This window comes from Ictidomys tridecemlineatus, chromosome 3 (genome assembly GCF_052094955.1).
Source record: "Ictidomys tridecemlineatus isolate mIctTri1 chromosome 3, mIctTri1.hap1, whole genome shotgun sequence".
NCBI classification, from domain to species: Eukaryota; Metazoa; Chordata; class Mammalia; order Rodentia; family Sciuridae; genus Ictidomys; species Ictidomys tridecemlineatus.
This window is the reverse complement of record NC_135479.1, coordinates 140249665-140271042: the sequence shown is the minus strand read 5'-3', so window position 1 is coordinate 140271042 and position 21378 is coordinate 140249665. Positions and strand designations below refer to the sequence as shown.

The window sequence follows — 21378 nt, the reverse complement described above, 5'->3', positions numbered from 1 at the left end:
TTGAATTTACAATCCTCCTGCCTCAGCCTCCTGAGCCACTGGGATTACAGGTGTGTGCCACCGCGTCTGGCATACCTCGGTGTTTTTAAAAGGGCAATTTGATATCCCTTAAGATAAGCTTCAACCCAACTTACACATTTATTCCAAAAGTACTAATAACTATGTGGGCACAATGGCACATACCTGTATTCCCAGCTGAGTCAGGAGGATTACTTGAGATTATGAATTTGAGACCAGCTGGAGCAACACAGTGAGACACTGTCTCAAGGACAAAAAAAAAAAAAAAAAAAAAGTATTAACTATCTTCTGTGTATTCAAGGGTGTTCTTTGTAAAACTATAAGTATACATATGTAAGTTATTAAATTATGTTATAACCATATAATGGAATACTATGCATTTGTTTTAGAACAAAGTAGATCTCTATGTACTAATTCGAAAAGATATTTAAGCTCTTAAATGAAAAAAAAATTATCAATGTGTTTCATTGAAAAGTACAGATATACATAAGTTAAAAATTATGAAATAGTCTAGAGGAATGTGTATGTTAAAAAATCTGTACAAAAATCAAAATGTTAGTGGTTTCCTTTAAGAACTAATGGTAACTACACAGCTTTAGTAACAAAAACTACATGGTACAGCATAAAAACAGACATGAAGACCAGTAGAAGAGAACAGAAGACACACAGACAACCCTCACAGAAGCAGCCACAGTCATCTCATCTTTGACAAAGATGCCAAAAACATAAGGTAGAGAAAAGATAGCCTTTTTAAACAAATTGTTCCAGGAGAACTGAGTAGCCATTTATAGAATGAAATTAGACCCCTATCTCTTACCCTGCTCAAAATGGATGAAAGACCTAGGAATTAGACCAGATAACTTAGAAAAACAGGGTCAACACTCTATCAAATAGGCACAAGCACTGATTTTCTTAATAAGATTTCTGAAGCACAAGAATTAAAACAAAAAGGCCGGTGCAGAGGCACATGCCTGTGTAGTCCCAGCAGCTTGGTAGGCTGAGACAGGAGAATTGCAAGTTCAAAGGCGGCCTCAGCAACAGGCAAGGCACTAAGCAACTCAGTGAGACCCTGTCTCTAAATAAAAAAATACAAAATAGACCTGGACATGTGGCTCAGTAGTCAAATGCCCCTGAGTTCAATCCCTGGTATAAAAAAATACAAAAAGAATTAAAACAAAGAATAAGTGGAATGGCATCAAATTTAAAAGTTTCTGCACATCAAAGGAAACAATTAAGAGCCTACAGAATGGGAGTTTGCTAGTTACTCTCTGAACAGAGGATATCCCAGAGTATATGAAGAATTCAAGGGGCTGGGGATGTGGCTCAAGCGGTAGCGCGCTCGCCTGGCATGCGTGCGGCCCGGGTTCGATCCTCAGCACCACATACCAACAAAGATGTTGTGTTCGCCAAGAACTAAAAAATAAATATTAAAAAAAAAATTCTCTCTCTCCTCTCTCTCTCTCCTCTCTCACTCTCTCTTTAAAAAAAAAAAATTCAAAAAACTTAAAATACCAAGAGCACAAATAACTTAGTCAATAAGTGGGCAAAAGAATAAAACAGACATTTTCAAAAGAAGTGAGCCAGGGACTGGGGTTGTGGCTCAGTGGTAGAGCGCTTGCCTGGCATGTGTGAGGCCCTGGGTTCGATCCTTAGCACCACATATAAATAAAGAAATAAAGTAAAAAATCCTCTGGCAACTAAAAAAATATATATTAAAAAAAAGAAGTAAGCCAAATGGCCAAAATATATGAAAAATGTTCGACATTTTTAGCATTCAGGGAAATAAAAATCAAAACTACACTGAAATTTCATCCCATCCCAATTAGAATGGCAACCCTCAAGAATGTAAATAATAAAAAACACTGGAGAGGAGGTGGGGAGAAAGGAACACATAAATTGTTGGTGAGACCATAAATTAGTATGACCACTGTGGAAATCAATAGAGCATTTCCTCAGGAGACTAGGTAAGGAACCAAAGGATTCCATTCCTCAAGACTTATCCAAAAGAACTGGAGTCAGCATACCATAACAATACATAATGTGTATAGCAGTGCAATTCACAAGAGCCTAGTTAGGGAACTAGCATAGATGTCATCAACAGATGAACAGTTAAAGAAAATGTATCTATTCACAATGGAGTTCTATTCAGCCATAAAAAAGAATAAAATTGTGTCTTTTGGTGATAAATCAATAGATCTGGAGAATATCACACTAAATAAATTTGTATAAGCCAGACTCAGAAAGCCAAGAGTCACATGTTTTATAAGCTGAAGCTACAGAGAAATAAAGGGAATCTCGTGAAAATAGAAGGGATATCAGTAGTGTAGAGATAAGGGATCTGAGGGGAGGGGCAAAGAGGAAGAACTGGCGAATAAAATTGATCAAATTAGGCTATATGCATGTATGAATATGTCACAGTAAATCCCATTTTATGTATAATTGTAATACACCAATGAAAAAAGTATATGTATGTGTTTATATTGTAAATAAATAGAAGGAAGACCATATATTTTAGATTAGATTCCTTTGGAATTTTTTCTTAAGGTATTTGAAGCTAAGTAAAGGCACCTGTACAATTGTACAGGTTGGCACCTACAATTTGCTTACTCAGTTTTACTTAACTGTTTCAAATTTCTTGAGTGCACAAGGAGCTTTAGGAACATGTTTAAAATTTTAAATAGATTGTTGATTGTATCCCTATCTCTTTTGCCAAGGCACTTCCTAGATATTTTAAGACTAATTTCATTATTTTTTTTTCTAAGAGTTTGTTCATTGCTTTTAATTTTCTTGGTTCTTCCAAGTTCTACTTCCTACTTCTTGAAAGTTCTGATTTTTTTTAATTAAGTAGATAATCATGAGAAAGAAGCTTAAAATTGTAAACTTTTTGTACTACCAGCTACTAGTAGGTTAAAATAATTGAATTTTAAAATTATAAAGATATGTTATAGAAGCAAGAGTAAGTAACAGATACTTTCTGTTAAGTGAAATGGGAGTGTCTGGGTCTTTTGTTTTTGTTTTTTCTTCTTTCTGCAAGCATAGCTTAACCTAAAAAAATTACTGATTTTTTTCTAATTGTAATTTGAAGAGTCAAAGTAAGATTTGCCTAGAAAATACTAGAAACAAATCTCTTACTACTGAGAGGGGTGAAAAAAGAAAACTAGAAACAAGGGTAATAATCATGGATGACTTTAATTTTTTCTTTTTATGTTTTTATATTATCAAATTTTTTAAATAAGATACATGGATTTCTTTATAATAGGAAATATATTTCCATTAACTAAAAAGTTTTTATTAATTAATTTTGAAATAACTATAGCCTCGAAGAAAGTTGTAAAAATTATGTATAGGACATTGTTCAGTGGTAGAGCATTTAGCATGTTGAGACTCTGAGTCCAATTCCAATCACCCCCTCCCCCCCAAAAAAAAAGTATATGGAAGTTTCATCACTAAGTTTTAGGGTTTTGAAACCTTTTTAATTTCTATCTTTTCTGCATACTAGTTTTTTGGCCTTTATAAAATAAATCATAACATATTTAGATATATACTGGATTCACTCTTAAGTTTGTCTCTTTAGCTAACCACGTCTCTGGTCTGATTTTTCTGTTCATCCCTACTGGTGCAGCAATGTAGGGTTTGCCGAGGGGGTAAATGGCCCTGTGGAGCAGTGGGTATGCTGGATCAAGAGGGTGTCCGAGATGCAGACTTTGTCCTTTATGTTGGTGCTCTGGCTACTGAGAGATGCCGCCATGAAAACATCATCTCTTATGCAGCCTATTGTCAGCAGGAAGCAAAAATGGACAGGTAAAGGTTTCTTTGAGATTTATTTTATAAGATCTAATCAGGGAACTCTTAAACCATATTTTTATTGTTACCATTACAGGAATTTTACATTTGACAATTGCCTCTAGTAGTAAGAAATAACATGCTGCCTGGGTTTAAAGGGTGCCCCCTCTTCCTCTGTGATAGGACTGTTATTCATATTGGTAATAGAAGTTTTCTGGTCAGAATGAAGAAGAGTGAAAAACTCATTTGACTTTTTCTTCTCCACTCCTCTTTCATTCTGATCCTACCTTTTTTACCCATAAACTCCAAAGAAAAAGTGTACTGTCAAGAGAATTTTCTTTCCAGGTGAATACTTCTGTAAAGAAATAATTCAGATGTTAATTGAGAATAATTTAATTGTTGTATCATTTATTACATATGCTGCACTTAGCTAAATAATCACTTAACAATTCCGAAACTTCTTTGTTTTTCACAAGTGATTTAAAAAAAATTTTCATGGTGAAGCAGCCTAGCCTTGAAATGAAAAGTTAGTATATATACAGAAGATTGCCTGTCATACACCAAGCAAATCAGTTAAAAAAAGCAGTAGAAATTGGACTGGAGTTGTGGCTCAGTGGTAGAGCTTTTGCCTAGCATGCATGAGCTACTGGGTTTGATCCTTAGCACCACATTTAAAAAAAAAAAAAAAACTAGATAAACAAAATAAAGGTATTGTGTCCATCTACAACTAAAAACATTAAAAAAAAAACCCAGTAGAAACTGTTGCATATCTCAGAATTGACTATATAGACATTCTCAAATTTAAGAGAGGGTAATGTGTCTAATTCATGTGCATGTAAGGACCATTGCTGCAGTGCAAAACATCCATTTATTGACTCCAACATAAAGAACCATTTTTTTTTCTATTGATATAATTTACTTGAAGAAAAATTAAAAAACTTAGTTGAATCATGTAGACAATACGAAGAAAATGCTGGTATATGCTTCAGAATTGTAGTGTCAATCTTTTTGATTTTTTTTTGGGTACTGGGGATTAAACCCAGAGGCATTTTACCACTTATCCCCTTAATTTTCTGTTTTGAGACAGGGTCTTGCTAAATTGCTTAGGGCCTTGCTAAGTTGCCCAGTCTGGTTTTGAACTTGCCATCCTCTTGTCTCAGTCTCCAAAGTTATTGAGATTATAGATGTGTGCCGCTGTGCCCGGTTTGTATTGTCAATCTTAAAGGTACTTAAGGAAGTAAAAGTAAATGCATTATGAAAAGCAGTCTCTTAGTGTGATAAGATGTAATTGTTGACTGGTGAAATCAACTCAAGTCTTTAGACTGAATGTTGAGAAAGCTAAGTATCAACTATTGAGTATGTTGCTGTAGAAGAAAGTACTGTTTTTGCAGATTATGTATATGCTAATATTCGTTTTTCCTTGAGGAGATGCCTTTAAATTTATAACTTATAACTATGAATGATGTCTTAATAGCAATGAAATTTGCTAGTTAAAGTATTAAGTGAATAAGTTACTTGATAAAATGAGATATTTAAGAAAAGTGGATATCTTTGAGAAGTATACTTTCCCAAAAGGAGTGCTGCAAAATCATATTTTTATTTTAACTTTAAGCTATACGTATCAAATGCACACAAAATCTTATTTTGAACTTATTAGAAAGGGTTAAAATAAGATTGCAAAGGAGAGTACCTAATATGAGTCCATATTTGTTTAATAAAAATCTACGCATGTATTTGAATGTGCTAAGGAAAAAGTCAGAAATAGGATTACTAGTCATCCCAGTTTGTCTAGGACTGCCCTGGTAGTATCATTTGTTAACACTGAAAGTCTCACATTCCAGGAACCCCTCAGTCCTGGGCAAACCAGGATGACTAGTTACCATAAAATGGATGCACATAATATTGTTGATGGAATTTAGTGAGTGTAGGGTATAAAACAGGTAATATTCACTTTTTTTTTTTGTACATTCCAACATTATGTTGCGTTATAATGTATACCTTTTGACAATGAGTTTTTATTACTTTTCTAAAAGACCCATTAAAATGAACCTTATGTATTAGAATAAGAAAGACATCCCTGGAGAAGTGAGAAGAAAGATGAAATCCTGGATTGAGTCTAAGTTAGTTAATCTCAGTTCAGCATTTCATAATGTGGAAAGTACCAAAAGTGTCTAGTTGTCTTCTGGTGAGAGAACCCAGCATAGGAATCACACAAAGGAGAATCCCCTTCAGTGAGAGGTGTGTTTCATTGTCATTGTTATGTTTATTTATAGCTATATTTATTTACAGCACCTTAATGTTTGGTTTGTTTGGTATGAATGAGTAGCTAAAAGAATAAATGTTCTTTGTACCATGACTATGAAACTACTCACATTGGGGAAAGATTTTGTTTTTTTTCTGAGAATAGTATTGATGTTTATAGAATGAGCAGTACAATGTCTCCAGTATTTCTTTTTTGAATCTTTTTGAAGGAATCTTCCTTCAAAACTGGTGTATTTCATGAATTCATTCCATTATTATTTGAATGTCTAATATATTGCCAGCAGACGAGGTGAACAAAATACACATGTGCACCCACCTCATGGAATTTACAGATTTCAGAAGAAGACAGGTATTGGTTTAAATTTTAATTGTAGATATGTGATTTAAAATATTATACTTTATAGAAAAATACTTTGTACAGGATATTGTAAAAGGGAGTAAAAGGAGAAGATACATTTCATTCAGTTGAGCAAGGAAAGCCTCTTTGAATAAGTGAAATTTTAGCTTTGACCTGAACATTGAAAGGCTTTATCCAAGTAAAGAGGTTGGAAAAAAAAACTTATGTTAGGAAAAAGCATGTATACATTTTGCTGTCAGAGGTCACTTCAGTGGATACTGTGTTAGAAGAGGGAGACAGAACTATTACTTATTTTAAGTGCTGTGAGAGGTCCGTGAAGTAGCCACATGTGATGGCTCATGCCTGTAATCCCAGTGACTTGGGAGGCTGAGGCAGGAGAATTGCAAGCTTGAGGCCAGTCTCAGCAACTTAGTGAAACCCTGTTTTAAAAAAATAAACAGGGCTGAGGATGTGGCTCAGTGGTAGAGCATCCCTAGGTGCAATCCTAGAGTGCAAAAAGCAAAAAAAAAAAAAAAAAAAAAAAAAAAAGGAAGTCCCTGAAGGCTTTTAAGCCTAGCAATGATATATTTTATATTTTAGAAGTCACCGTGCAATGTTTTGATAAGTAATTTATCTTCGTACTTTTTCTAAGTCTGTTGCTATCAAGTATAAAGAAATGTACTGCATTTTTACTTAAATAACGTGTATGTTCTTTATAAATAAGGAAATATAATTGGTGAGGTTTGTAGTTTTTCTGTGGTAAATGTTGAGGAAAAAAATGTAGAAGAATCTTCATGTTCTTTAGCATTGTCTGTTTACCTCAGCTTTTGAAAGACAAGTAGGTACATGGTAGAAGTGATTTAATCACCCTGGGTCCTAGTGTGTCCTGAATTCTCCAGTTCTAGGCACACAGAGAGATGTAGAATTCTGTAGATTCTACAGTGTATACAACTTGAAAGAAGATGATGGGAAAGTAAAAGTATGTATGTGAATGTAGGCATTTTGGCAGCAGAAGAAAAGGAAAGATGGAAATTAAGAAAGGTTGAGCAATTTTCAGCAACCTGAATGGTTTATTGCCCCATTATATATCTGTTTTCCCTGTCTACTTAAGTAGTCTCTATGCCTGAAAATACAGGGAAATGCTAAAAATCAAATACGGGTTTTACAATAAAATAGTACTAGAATGTACATTTTTTAGTTTATTCCTTTTTTGGTATTACATATTTTAATTTACACTGATATATAATTAATTGGCCATATATCCTTTTATGGAAATAGATTTTCCTTTGTCATGCCATAGGAAAGCAAAGGGTACATGTCTTGAGAGTAAAAGATAGTGAAAGTTAGCCACAAAATTACATTGAAGGGCTGGGGTTGTAGCTCAGTGTCAGAGCACTTACTTATACATGTGAGGCACTGGGTTTGATCCACAACACCATAAAAAATAAATAAATAAAATAAGGGGGCTGGGGATATAGCTTAGTTGGTAGAGTACTTGTATCGCTTGCACAAGGCCCTAGGTTCAATCCCCAGCATCAAAAAAAAAAAAAAAAAGATATTATATTTATCTATAACTAAAATTTTTTTTTAAAGATTTCAAAAAATTATATTGAATATTAAATAAAGGTTTTTCTATCCTTGAGCAGTTTTTCATAGAGAATCATAGATTAGTAAATATAGTAATAAATATTGTTCTGGAATATAATAAAAATTCAATATCTATTTTAACAGGCCAATAGCAGGATATGCTAACCTGTGTCCAAATATGATCTCTACCCAGCCTCAGGAGTTTATTGGGATGCTGTCCACAGTGAAACATGAGATTATTCATGCCCTGGTAAAGCTGTTACCTACTCTTCTTTCCTTCATGCTTTAATTTTCTGTTTATTGTGTTCTTATTTTGTTGCATATTTTAAAATTTAAGATTATGTGAATTCTTACATTTTTGTTCAGTAAAACCTGATTAATTAGGTCTCTGCTAATGAAGAATTTTTAATGATAGGATAATGAGTAGGTTGAATTTTTTTATCTAATATAATTAGATATTTGATCTATTCAGTAAATAGGACTTGGGGAGAATGATTAAGCTTCTTCTGAAAAGAATTTAGTAACTTAGAAAAATTACTTTCCTCTAGAATATTTGATATGCTGATACAGCTCTTAGGAAAGCTAATTTGTAAAAGCCCTTTTGGTCTAACTTGGGCTTTTTTTCCTCTTTTTTATTTTGTGTATATATGCATGTGTCGGATACTAAGAATTGAACCCAGGGGTGCTCTATCAATGAGCTATATCCCCAGCCCTTTCTATTTTTTTATTTTGAGACAGGTTATTATTACCAAGTTGCTGAGGCTGACCTCAAACTTGTGATCTTCTTTTCTCAGCCTCCTGAGTTGCTGGGATTACAAGTGTATGCTATCACTCTGGGCCATTTGGGCTTTCTAAATATATATGTACTAACTGATTCAGAATTTCTGTATTCCTTTTCCCTAATTTGTCCAAAATATTAAATTTTACCATATGCCTATGGGATTTAAAGAAATTGCCTAAAACCCTAGGAAAAGTTCTCTGATACTATTTAAATATGTTTAGGAAATGGAGAGGAACAAAATACACTTGTTAAGAGAAAAAGGGTCACACAGACATAGGTATGAATTTTCTTAGCTGTATGATTAAAAATTTGGGGGGTTTGGTGCAAATTGGTTAGCCTTTGGTAGCCTCAGTTTCATTTATAAAATGAGGAAAATAATAGTACATACTACAATGAATTTTATTTCTTGAAGGTTAAACAAGATAGTATGTATAACTGGTGTAGCACCATGCTATATGTAGTAAGTTATAATAAAATTAGTGACTATTATTTTTCTTATTTAGTGAACTATCATGTATGACCTTGAAATATAAGTTTGTCTTTCAATTATCAAACATACTGATTGACAAAGTGAAACTCTCATGTAACTAGATAATAGTCATGTTCTTCACATAAGGAGATACTAAAATGAAATGTTTGTTTGGGCATGGTGGCACATACCTGTAATCTCAACTACTTGGGAAGCTGAGGCAGGGAGATCACAAGTTCAAGGCCAGCCTGGGCTACTTAGTGAGACCCTGTCACAAAAAAAAAAAAAAAAAAAAAGTCTGGGTATATAGCTCAGTGGAAAAGCACGGCTAGTTTCAGTCCCCAGTACCAAAAAGAAAAAAATAAAAAAGGGCTGGAGTGTAGTTCAAAAAGGTATATCCTTTGTCTATCATATGCGAGGCCGTAGGTTTGATCCTTAGATCAAAAAAAAAAAAAAAAGAATAGAGAGCAAGAGGGGGAAGAGGAAGAAGAAACATGTAGAGATAAAAGAATAATCTGGACTCCATTACTCATTCTGGCAAACTTTGAATGACACAGAATCCACAATTATATCAGCAAAGAAGGTTGCCAAAGAAGTTAAGTAGGTGATCACTTACAATTGATAGCTACTAGGTTATGAACTAGATTATATTTTCTATTTATAAAACATGAAAGTAGTTTTGTTTTAATTATTAGATCAGGAAAGAAAGCAAGAAAAAGAATCTCACTAGTGAAATAGAAGATACCAAATGGCATTAGTTTTTCCCCTTTTCTTACCTTGTTGTTGGAAGAAGGGATGGGAATTTGAATATTTTATATTAGGTATTGATTATCTCATTAAGATTGAAGACTATCTCAGCATTCTGCCCAGGCTTTTTTTTGTGTGTGTGGTACTGGAAATTGAACCTAGGGCCTTGTGCATATGAGGCAGGCAATCTACCAACAGAACTATATCCTCAGCCCCACTCCACCCCCTTTTTTTTTGAGTCAGGGTCTGGCTAGGTTGCCCAGGCTGGCCTTAGCCTTCTAAGACCCTGGGATTATAGGCATGTACCATGATTCCTGGCTAGTTTAAGACTCTTTTTTTCCCTCTTTTGGTACCAGGGATTGAACCCAGGACGCTTAATCCCTGAGCCACATCCTCAGCCATTTTTATGTTTTATTTTGAGACAGGGTCTCACTAGGTGCTTAGCTTCTCGTTAAATTGCAGAGGCTGGATTTGAATTTGCATTCTTTCTGCCTCAGCCTCCTGAGCTGCAGGGATTTCAGGCATGCAACATCACACCTGGCAGAATGACTTTTTCATAGAAGGTTTTCCTCTTAAAATCCTGAAATTTATAGGTCTAATACCCAGTATCATAAAAATCCTGAGATTTATGAATAAAGGATACTAAAAAGTCCATGAGAGTATATAGCTGTGACAGAGCCTTAGGCTGCTGGTACTTCTGATAGCCATGAAAATCCTTTAGTCTAGGTGCAGTGGTACATGCCTATAATCCCAGCAGTTTAGGAGGCTGAGGCAGGAGGATTCTGAGTTTAAAACTAACCTTAGCAACTTAGCGAGGTACTAAGCAACTCAGTGAGACCCTGTCTCTAAATAAAATACAGAAATGGACTTGGAATGTCACTCAGTGGTTAAGTGCCCCTGAATTCAGTCCCCGGTCCCGGTACCAATAAACAAACAGACACACACACACACAAAAAAAAACAAAAAACAAAGGAATTAAAGAACATAGATGATTTATGATTTAAAAGTGCTAATAGTGCCTAGACAAATTATAGCACAGTAATTGCTATTCATTGTATTTATACTGAAAGTAATTTTAAAATATATAACACATTTTGGAAAAACTTTGATTAAATATTTACCTTAAATAAATAGAATTTAGAATTCATAAACATGACCCATTTAATCATAGTTTAGTTGCAGCCTATGAGAAGTTCCTGCATTGGCCTGATGCTGTTATGTATTTATATCAGTGCTTTCTTTTGATAGCAGACATGTTATGATATCTGTAATCAGACTTGATATTTTCAGGGTAAGACATTTCAAACTTTTTCTTATAGGGTTTCTCTGCTGGGCTTTTTGCATTCTACCATGATAAAGATGGAAACCCTCTAACTTCAAGGTTTGCAGATGGTCTCCCGCCTTTTAATTACAGGTATTTACTATTTTTATTTTCTTCTTTTAGAAGATGCTAAGACAAAAATCAGAATCATGGTATGTTGTTAGGTGTTAAATAACAGTGTCTTTATGGATAATCTAAGGAAACTAACTGTACATAGTAAAACAAGATAGGATCATTTAGCCTCATGACCTATTCAAAGAGCCAGGACTCTTTTATCAGGCTTATAGTACAGTCAGGCTTTGGTAAAATGTGGGTTGATTATATTTTGCCTTTTTAACAATTATTGCCTGTGCATGGCAATATTTACATGTTAATTGATATTTTGTTTAGTTTAGCAGGTTAGCAGTGATCCAGAAGTTCAGGGCCTAAAATATGCTGTAGTAAGAAAACTGAAAAGATTTATCAAGGACTTATAGTGGGATTGGAGGTTTAGGTCAGGGATAAAACATTTGCCTAATATGTTCAAGGCTTTGGGTTTGATATTAGCACTAGGGAACAAAAAAGAATTTTATAGATAATATCAGTTTTAGAACTATAACTGTTTGCATGCATTTATATAAAAAATAAGTCTCTAAATTAAAAGCACATATCTATAAAAACACTTGTACAAAATATTCATCATGATTTTGTTATTAATAGTCAAACCATATAAATCACCAAAAATATAAAAGCTGCATCAGTAATAGAATAGGTAAATAAATTGTGATATATTCATATAACTAAAAACTACATAGCACTAAGAAAGAAAACACAATTGGCTGGGATTAGCTCAAAGGTAAAGTGGGTACATGTGGGGCTCTGGGGTCAATCCCCAGCACCAGAAAAAAAAAGATATACTAATGCTATATGCAGTAATGTGGAGGAATGTCGCGTTCCTTGCAACTAAAACACTCAGGGTCACTCCAGGTAAACTGGGCTGCATGAAATAACCACCCAGAGACAGACAAATACCTTTTTCTTTGGGGTCCTGAATTGCTCCTCTGACCTTAAGGGCTCGAAAAAAGACATATGAGCAAACACTCTACAACTGAGCTACTTCCCAGCCCCATATTAGATTTTTGAAGATGTGGCCAAGTTCATGATGGATGATAGCATGAATGCTTGCTACCATCATTACCAGTATTGAATATTATAGGTCATATTTTAGGTTTATCTGTTGAATAAAGATGTTATGTCATTATTATACTCAGGACTACTAGTTTTATTTTCTTTGTCCAATCTTTTGGGTTAGTTTTCTTTTCCTAATTATTTTGTATTAATATCTAGAGATATTAATCCTTTTTCATGTATGTTGCAAATATTTCTTCTATTTACTTTTGTGTCTTTTTTCATTTGTCATGCATGCATACATACATGCAAGTGAGTAACATCTCTTTTAACTACAAAATAGTGCTTACAAGCTCATAGGGTTGTTCAGAAGATTAAATTTGAAAATTCCTTTCATGGATATGGGATAGTATAAGTTCTCAAATATTTTAATTTCATATTGATACTCTTGAATACTTTTATTTTTAAAGTAGTAGTACGTTTGCAGAATGACTGTCTTTCTATTCTATAATTACAGTCTTGGATTATATCAGTGGAGTGATAAAGTAGTTCGAAAAGTGGAAAGATCATGGAACATTCGAGATAATAAGATAGTTCGTCACACTGTGTATCTGCTAGTAACACCTCGTGTTGTTGTGAGTATTATTGAACTTCTTTATGTCTCATGAATCATCTTCCTTCATTATAATACTTGTTTTATTAATCACTATTATTTAAGAACTTATAATTAAATTTCAGAGCCTAAAGTAGAATCAGTAGTATAAAGGCAGTGCAATAAAGTTATTAGTCAGGAGAAAGATGAGGAAGTAGAAATTTGACATTGACATTCATGATTCCTATCATATACACTGCTTTAAGGAAGTGCTGCCTCTGTTATGATACCTTTTAGGATCATTGTACTATTTCTGTAATTGTTTATCATTTTATTTGAGGGTTTGTATTAGTCAAGGGTCTGTAGAGAAAGAGAGACAAACAGGATGTGAGGGGTAGAAGTGGGGGAAAGAGAGATTCTTTTAAGGAATTATCTCACACAACTGCAGAAGTTTGGTTGATCCAAATCTGATGAGGTAGGCAAGCAGACTGGAGACTTGGGGAAGAGTTACAGTTTGACTCTAAAGACAGAATTATTTCTTGCTTGCAGGTCAGTCTTTGTTCTGTTTACGCTTTCAATGGGTGCTTGAGCCCACCCATATTTTATGAAGGACAGTCTGCTTTTAGCTTAGGGTCCACTGATGTAAATATTAATCTTGGGCTGCAGTTATGGATCAGTAGTAGAACATTTGCCTCACACATGTGAGGTACTGGGTTTGATCCTTAGCACTACATAAAAATAAATAAATAAAGATACTGTGTCCATCTATAACTAAAAAAAAATTAGGAATATTAATCTTATCCAATAAAACACCTTAAAGTAGTATCTAGAATAGTGTTTGACTAAATATCTGGGCACTGTGGCCCAACCAAGTCGACAAATTAAATTAACCGTCACAGGATTCCCCATTTTTTTGAAGACAGAAAGCTATTCTGCTTTTACCTTTCTTTTACTACTCACATCTCTCTGCCTTCTAAACTCTTTCAGTGTTCTTGGGCTATTTTCCATCCCTAGAAATCTCTAACTCAAAAACAGACAAAATCCAATAAGTAAATTTTTTTTCTACTCAATAACATTTTTTTTTGTTGAGTGTGACACACACCTGCAATCCCAGTAATTATGAAGAATCATAAGTTCAAGTCCAGCTTGGGCAACTTAGCAAGATGCTGTCTCAAAATAAAAAGTAAAAAGTGCTGTGAATGATGATGATGATAATAATAGCCTAAATAGCTTTTTTTCCCTACAAAATATACTTCCATAACAATTTACACCAGTATTAAAATTATTCTTGAGAGAGCAAGGGTAGCTATACTTAAACCAAATAGACTTTAAGTAAAAAAAAGGTATAGGAAGACAAATAGGTATATTATATAATGACAAAGGGGTTACTTCATCAAGAGGATATGGCAGTTTTAAATCTATAAGTACCTAACTTCAAAGCACCTGATAATGTAAAACAAATATTACTCTTTCTGAATGGAGAGATAAATTGTAATACAATAATAATACGAAGCTTTAATATTCCACTTTGAACAGTGGACTAATCACCCAGACAGAAAATTAATAAGGAAACATTGGACTTGAACAGCACATTAGGCCAAATGGTACTAAGAGATATACAGAACATTCCATTCAACGGCAATAGAATATACATTCCTCTCAAGGGTATTCTCCAGAATTGATCACACGTTAGGGCACAGAAAAAGCCTTAGAAAGTTTAAGAAAAGTCAGTCATATCAAGTACCTTTCTAACCACAAAGATGTGAAATAGAAATTAATAACAGCAGGAATTTTGGAAATTTAAAAATACTTGGAACAATACATTCCTGAACTACCAACATGCGTTGATAAGGAAATAAAGGGGAAATTAAAAAAATCTCAAGATATTGAAATATCTTTAAATAAATGAAAATGAACATAGAAAATACTAAAACTTACAGGATATAACAAAAGTGGTTCTAAGAGGAAAGTTTACAGCAAAAAAACAAGTACATCTAAAAAGAAGAAAGAAGCTGAGCATGGTGGCACTCACCTGTAATCCCAGTGGCTCAGGATACTGAAGCAGAAGGATCAAGAGTTCATAGCCAGCCAGCCTTAGCAACTTAGTGAAGCTCTAATTAACTCAGTGAGACCGTTTGTCTAAATAAAATATTTTTTTAAAGGGCTAGGGATGTGCCTTAGTGGTTAAGCACCCCTGTTACAAAAAAGAAGAAGAAGAAGAAGAAGAAGAAGCACTAAAATAAACAACTTTGCATTATTCCTCCAAGAACTAAAAAAGATGAACAAATTAAGACCAAAGTGAGCAGAAGGAAGGAAACAATAAAGAAGAGAGTAAAAATATGTGAAGTAGACACTAGTAGACACAAAAGATCAATGAAGGGACTGGGGTTGTGGCTCAGTGGTACAGTGCTCGCCTAGCATGTGTGAGGCCCTGGGTTCGATCCTCAGCACCACATAAAAGTAAATTAATAAAAAATAGGTGTTGTGTCGAACTACAATAAAAAATAAATTTTTTAAATCAATGAAACTTAAAATTATTTTTTTGAAAAGATAAAATTGACAAAACATTAGCTAGACAAAGGAAAGAAAGGAAGAAAACTGAAATAAAGTAAAAATGAAAGAGGAGACATTACATCTCATATCATAGAAATACAAAGGATCATAAGAGACTACTGTGAACAAGTATATGCCAATAAATTTTTTGGGGGGGAGTACCAGGGGATTGAACCCAGGGGGGCTTAACTGCTGAGCTACATCCCCAGTTCTTGTTATTTTTTCTTTTGAGATGGTCTAAGTTGCTTAGGGCCTTGCTAAGTTGCTGAGGCTGACTGTATTTGCCTTCCTCTTGCCTCAGCCTCCTGAGTTGCTGAGATTACAGATGTTGTCACTGCACTCATTTGTGCCAACAAATTTGATAACCTAAAAGAAATAGATAAATTCCTATAGTTAATATTGCTAAAATATCCATGCTACCCCAAACAGTTGCAGATTCAGTGCAACCCTGAACAAAATTCCAATGTCTTTTTTCACAGAAATAGAAAAAAAAATCCTAAAATTCATATGGAACCACAAAAAACTCCTAATTGCCAAGGCAATCATTTGTAAAAAGAACAAAGCTGGTGGCATCACACTACCTGATTTCATAGTACAGGAGTCCCCACTTTGACTGAGGTTTTGCTTTTTATCCCCAGTCTTAAGTCCAAATATATTAAATGGAAAATTCTAGAAGTAAATAATTTATAAGTTCTAACTTGTAATATAGTATATTGTTATAATTGTTCTATTTTATTATTAGTTATTATTAATCTCTTCCTATTCCTAATTTATAAATTAAACTGTATCACAGTTTAATATGTATATATAGGAAAAAACATAGTATAGGTCCAGTACTATCTGGATTTCAGGCATCTACTAGGGGTTTTGGAATGTATCCCTTACAGATAAGGGAGAACTACTGTAGTAATTCAAACAACCTGGTACTGGAATAAAAATAGAAACACTAGGTAGTGGAGCAGAATAGAGAGCCGAGAAATGAACCTAGGCATATATGGTCAGTTGATATTTTACAGAAGTGCCAAGAATGCCCAATGGGAAAAAGATAGTCTTTTCAATAAATGGGGAAACTAGATATCCATACACGGAAGAATAGATTTGGACCTTTATCTGATACTTTATGCAAAAACAACTCAAAATATATTAAACTCCTAGAATAAAACAGTGGGAAAATTACACAACATTGGTTTTGGAAATAATTTTTGTTTTTACTAACCTCAGAAGCACAGACAACAAAAACAAAAATAGACAAATGGAATTATATCAAACTAAAAAGCTTCTGGCTTTCCCCTTTTGGACTGCACAGAATAAGCTCTTGGGTCTCTGAGATCCAAAAATTGAGAGTTTTTTGCACCCAGGAGGCTGTGGCCTTTGACTCTATAAAATGAATATATTAAATTACAATATAAACGCCACAGATATTGCTTGTATTACCATGAGAAAAATAGAAAGAAGGAAACTCTAGAGTCTCATGAATGTTCGAGAATGGGGTGGGAGTGTTGGGGGTGGGGGATTGGCCTGAAGACTAAGGTCTACCATAAATAGCACTATACTGAGAAAATACAAATGAAAACAACTATCAAGATGCATGAAAAGAGAAACGCCAAGCAAAAGAATGATGACAAGACTTCACAGGGAGCAGTACCTTCTTATCTACTGGACAGAGAAGCACAGTCCCAAGCAAAAGTACTTTCCAGCATGGTTTTGCAAAACAGAAAAGAGACATCGGGAAACTAGTAAGTCCCTCTGCCCAAAGTTCATGCCCAGGGAGAAACAGAAGTATTAAAAGTTGTTTAAATAGTAAAGAGAAAAAAGAAGGTATAGAGGAGGATGGCTGCTAGAGTCTGCTTTGTTGGATATGACTTTATATGAGAAAATCACCTAAATTTAAAAGATTCATTAGAACAAGGAGCTTACATTTCAAGAAGACCCATGAAATACATCCTGAATAGAAAGCCATTTATTGCGTATCAGTACTTGATGTGAAAAAGTATCCTTCATAGCCACTATGTTCAACTTCAAACGTTATTACCAAAGATACTGCCATTGAGATAAACATGAGTCAGTTGGGCCTTGTGACACAAAGAAGCAAAGTTATTTGGTGGAAATTATGCTCAAGTTATCAACAATCCTTAAAAGTGATGGACTTAAATGTAGACTCACTGGTTTGACAGCAGTTTTATACACATAACTCCTTGTTTTAATTATTGAAGACTATAATCAGGGAAACCACCATTACTGTGATGTTTCTGAATGCTACCAAGTAGTCTAATATCTCTGTAATCAAGAGAACTATTTGTTAAATTGTAGAAAACATTAAAATGTTGAAAAAACATCTGTACACCAAAGGAAACAGTCAACAGTGGATTGGGAGGGAAAAAAATGTAGGATCAACACTTCAGCTTTTAGGAATAGGCAATGACTTTCTCAATGAGACTCCTAAAGCTCAGGAAATAATGCCAAGAGTTAATAAATAGGATGGCATAAAATTAAAAAGCTTTGCCCAGCAATGTGAGAAGAGAACCTACAGAATGGTATAAAATCTTTGTTAGCTACTCTTCTGATAGAGGATTAATATCAAAAATATATAAAGAACTCAAAACTTTATACCAGGGGCTGGAGTTGTGGCTCAGTGTTAGAGCACTCGCCTAGCAGTGTGAGGCCCTGGGTTCAACCCTCATCACCACATATAAATAAAGATATTTAAAAAAAAAAAAAACTTTACACCAAAAAAAAACCAACAAATCATTAATAAATGGGCAAATGAATTAAACACACACTTCTCAAAAGAAGAAATGCAAATGGCCAACAAATACATGAAAAAATGTTCAACATCATTAGCAGTTAGGGAAATGCAAATCAAAACTACACTGAGATTTCATCTGACATCAATCAGAATGGCAGCCATCAAGAATACAAGTATACTAATAAATGCTGGAGAAGGTTTGGAGAAAAAGAAACCCTTAGACTCTTGGTGGGATTGTAAATTAGTACAACAGGTATGGAGGTTCCTCAAAAGACTAGGCATGGATCACCACCATATTATCCAGCTATATTTATCCTGAATAATTAAAGTCATCATACTACAGTGATACATGCATACCCATGTTTATGGCAGCACAATTCACAATAGCCAAACTATGGAACCAGCCTAGGAGTTCATCAGTAGATGAATGAATAAAGAAAATGTAGTAGATATACACAATGGAGTTTTATTCAGCCATAAAGAAAAATGAAATTAAGTCATTATGTTAAGTGAAATAACCAAACTCAGAAGGTCAAGGGTCATATATTTTCTCTCATATGTGGAAGCTAGAGAGGAAAAAGGGAAAGAAAGGTGGGGGCTAGGGATCTCATGAAAATCAAAAGATGATCTTTAAGGGAAAGGGACCAGAGGGTGGGAGGCAAGGAGGGTGTGGGAAGTGCTGGGGAATGATACTGGCCATATTACATTGTTATATAATGTAACATGTACAACTATGTAACAACAAATTCCATCATTATATACCACTGTAATGCACCAATAAAAAGGCAGAAAAAATGTATTGTAATAGAATACTCCTAATATAAAAAAATTTAAAGAATAAAAGTCATCATAGTATAGTGATGCATGCATACCTATGTTTTAGCAGCACAATTCACAATAACCAGGCTATAAACCAGTTTAGGTGTCCATCAGCAGGTGAATAATGGATAAAAAAATAATGTAATATATATACACAACTGAGTTTATTCAATCATAAAAGAAGTAAAATTATGTCATTTTTCAGGAAACTGGATAGAACTAGAGACCATTAAGCAAAATAAGTCAAACTCAGACGTTTAAATGTTATATGATTTCTCTACCACGTGGAAGCTGGAGCGGAAAAAGGAAACGAAAGCAGGGGTGGGGACATCTCATGAAAATCAAAAAGAGATCAGTAGAACAGAGAAAAAGGATCAGGGAATGGGAGAAGGGGAGGAAGGGAGGATGTGCTGAAGAGCAATATTGGCCAAATTATATTGTTATATTGTATATTGTGTTCATGTATGAATATGTAACAGCAAATCCCATCATAGGTACAACTATAACACAGCCATACAAAAATGTAAAAAGAAATATATATATAGTAATTTCATAGCAAAGAAGAATGTAGCACCATCAAAATTTAATTATATTAAAAACTATTTTTTTTTAAATTCTCTCTTCTTACCAAAGTAATTTTTTAATATCTGTTGTATTCATGGAATAAAGAGTTTGACATTATCTAACAGTACTTTTGTGGGGTTTTTATTTTTCTGATTCTTAGGATGAAGCACGAAAACATTTTAATTGTCCAATTCTAGAAGGAATGGAACTTGAAAATCAAGGTGGTATGGGCACTGAACTCAACCATTGGGAAAAACGGTTATTAGAGGTCAGTTTATTTTTAACTTTTACTAGACTTTTTTTTTTTAAGTAATTCATACTCATGGAAAAAGATATTTAAACAGGTTCCTCTTTAGCTCTTAAAATCCAAATTAATTTAAATCTTAAATTCCAAATGTAATTGCTAAGCTTATCTTATATCCTTCCTTAAATATTGTCTAAGTTTATGTACATACACATACACACAGAAGTTTTTCTTTTTTTTCCAATTATCTATTTATTTATTTATTTTTGCTTTACGATTCTTAATACAGCTTTATACCACAATTTATCATATCTCTAATTGTATATATGGTATGTTGACACCAAATTCACATCTTCATACATGTATTTTGTATAATGAAGAAGTTTTTCTTTATGAACTCATACAACTTTTTTAACTTAATGATATTCTGTAGACATCTTACCAAGGCAATACAAATGTTTCTGCTATAATGCAACATATACTTTCACCTTTTTATACTGGGTTCAGTGGCACATGCCAGTAATGCCAGTGACTTGGGAGGCAGGGGCAAGAAGATCACAAGTTCAAGGCCAGCCTCAGCAATTTAGCAAGACCCCATCTCAAAATAAAAAAGGACTGGGAATGTAGTTTAGTGGTAAAGTGTCCCTAGGTTCAATCCCCAGTACTAAAAAATAAAAAGATTTTATTCTTCAATATGATACCCTAAAAATGGGCTGGGGATGTGGCTCAAGCGGTAGCGCGCTCACCTGGCATGAGTGCGGCCCGGGTTTGATCCTCAGCACCACATACAAAGATGTTGTCTGCCGAAAACTAAAAAAAAAATTAATAAATATTAAAAAATTCTCTCTCTCTTTAAAAAAAAATTCTTATAAAAAAAATATGATACTCTAAAAATAACTAAACTTGTGGGAAAAACAAGTATCCAGAGCACTAACAAAAACCTAAATCATAATTACTAGCTCAATTTTAAAAGACATTAAATTTCCAATAAATACAGTCCTTTGTCTACTCTAGTATTTCTTTGAACAACAACAGACCTATAATCACAGCTACTTGGATTTCAGAGGAGGATTTGCAAGTTCCAGACCAGCATGGGCAACTTGGAGACTCTATCTCAAAAATTTAAAGTAAATAAACAAAAGGGCTAGAATGTAGCTCAGTGATAGAGTACCCCTGGGTTCAATTTTCCAGTACTGCAAAACAAAAACAAAAATATCCACAACAACTACAAAAAAACAACAACAACATAAAAAAACTAGCAATGAGTAGCTGGGTGGGGGATTGTAAATCTTGAGTAAGAGGGACAAGAGTAAAATGTACCAAAATTAGAATGTGCAATAAACACTTGTAGCCTACTGAGCCAAGGGGAAAAAGATGAATTGAACAGAATAGAGACCATACTCAGTATAGCATTCCTCTATTCTTTTATTTTTTTTTCTTAGTGTATT

General features: G+C 34.0%; 1 protein-coding gene and 1 pseudogene across 9 annotated transcripts in view; both read left to right on the top strand.

Annotated features, from left to right (window-relative positions):
- The window catches only part of Lmln (leishmanolysin like peptidase), a 71635-nt gene that overhangs the window by 14878 nt on the left and 35379 nt on the right, over positions 1–21378 (top strand). For 7 of the 9 annotated variants that reach the window (XR_013436829.1, XM_078043957.1, XM_078043960.1 and 4 more), the window contains exons 6-10: positions 3641–3819; positions 8132–8237; positions 11304–11398; positions 12930–13047; positions 19847–19954. Coding sequence is in view for 8 of the 9 variants with exons in the window: in XM_078043957.1 (XP_077900083.1) it covers positions 3641–3819; positions 8132–8237; positions 11304–11398; positions 12930–13047; positions 19847–19954 (606 nt within the window). In the remaining variant the exon portion in view is untranslated. Of the gene's footprint in view, positions 1–3640; positions 3820–6344; positions 6413–8131; positions 8238–11303; positions 11399–12929; positions 13048–19846; positions 19955–21378 lie in introns of all 9 variants that reach the window. The other 2 variants (XM_078043962.1, XM_078043961.1) reach the window with 2 other exon arrangements.
- Positions 16941–17960, top strand: LOC101974440 (ribosome biogenesis protein NSA2 homolog pseudogene; annotated as a pseudogene).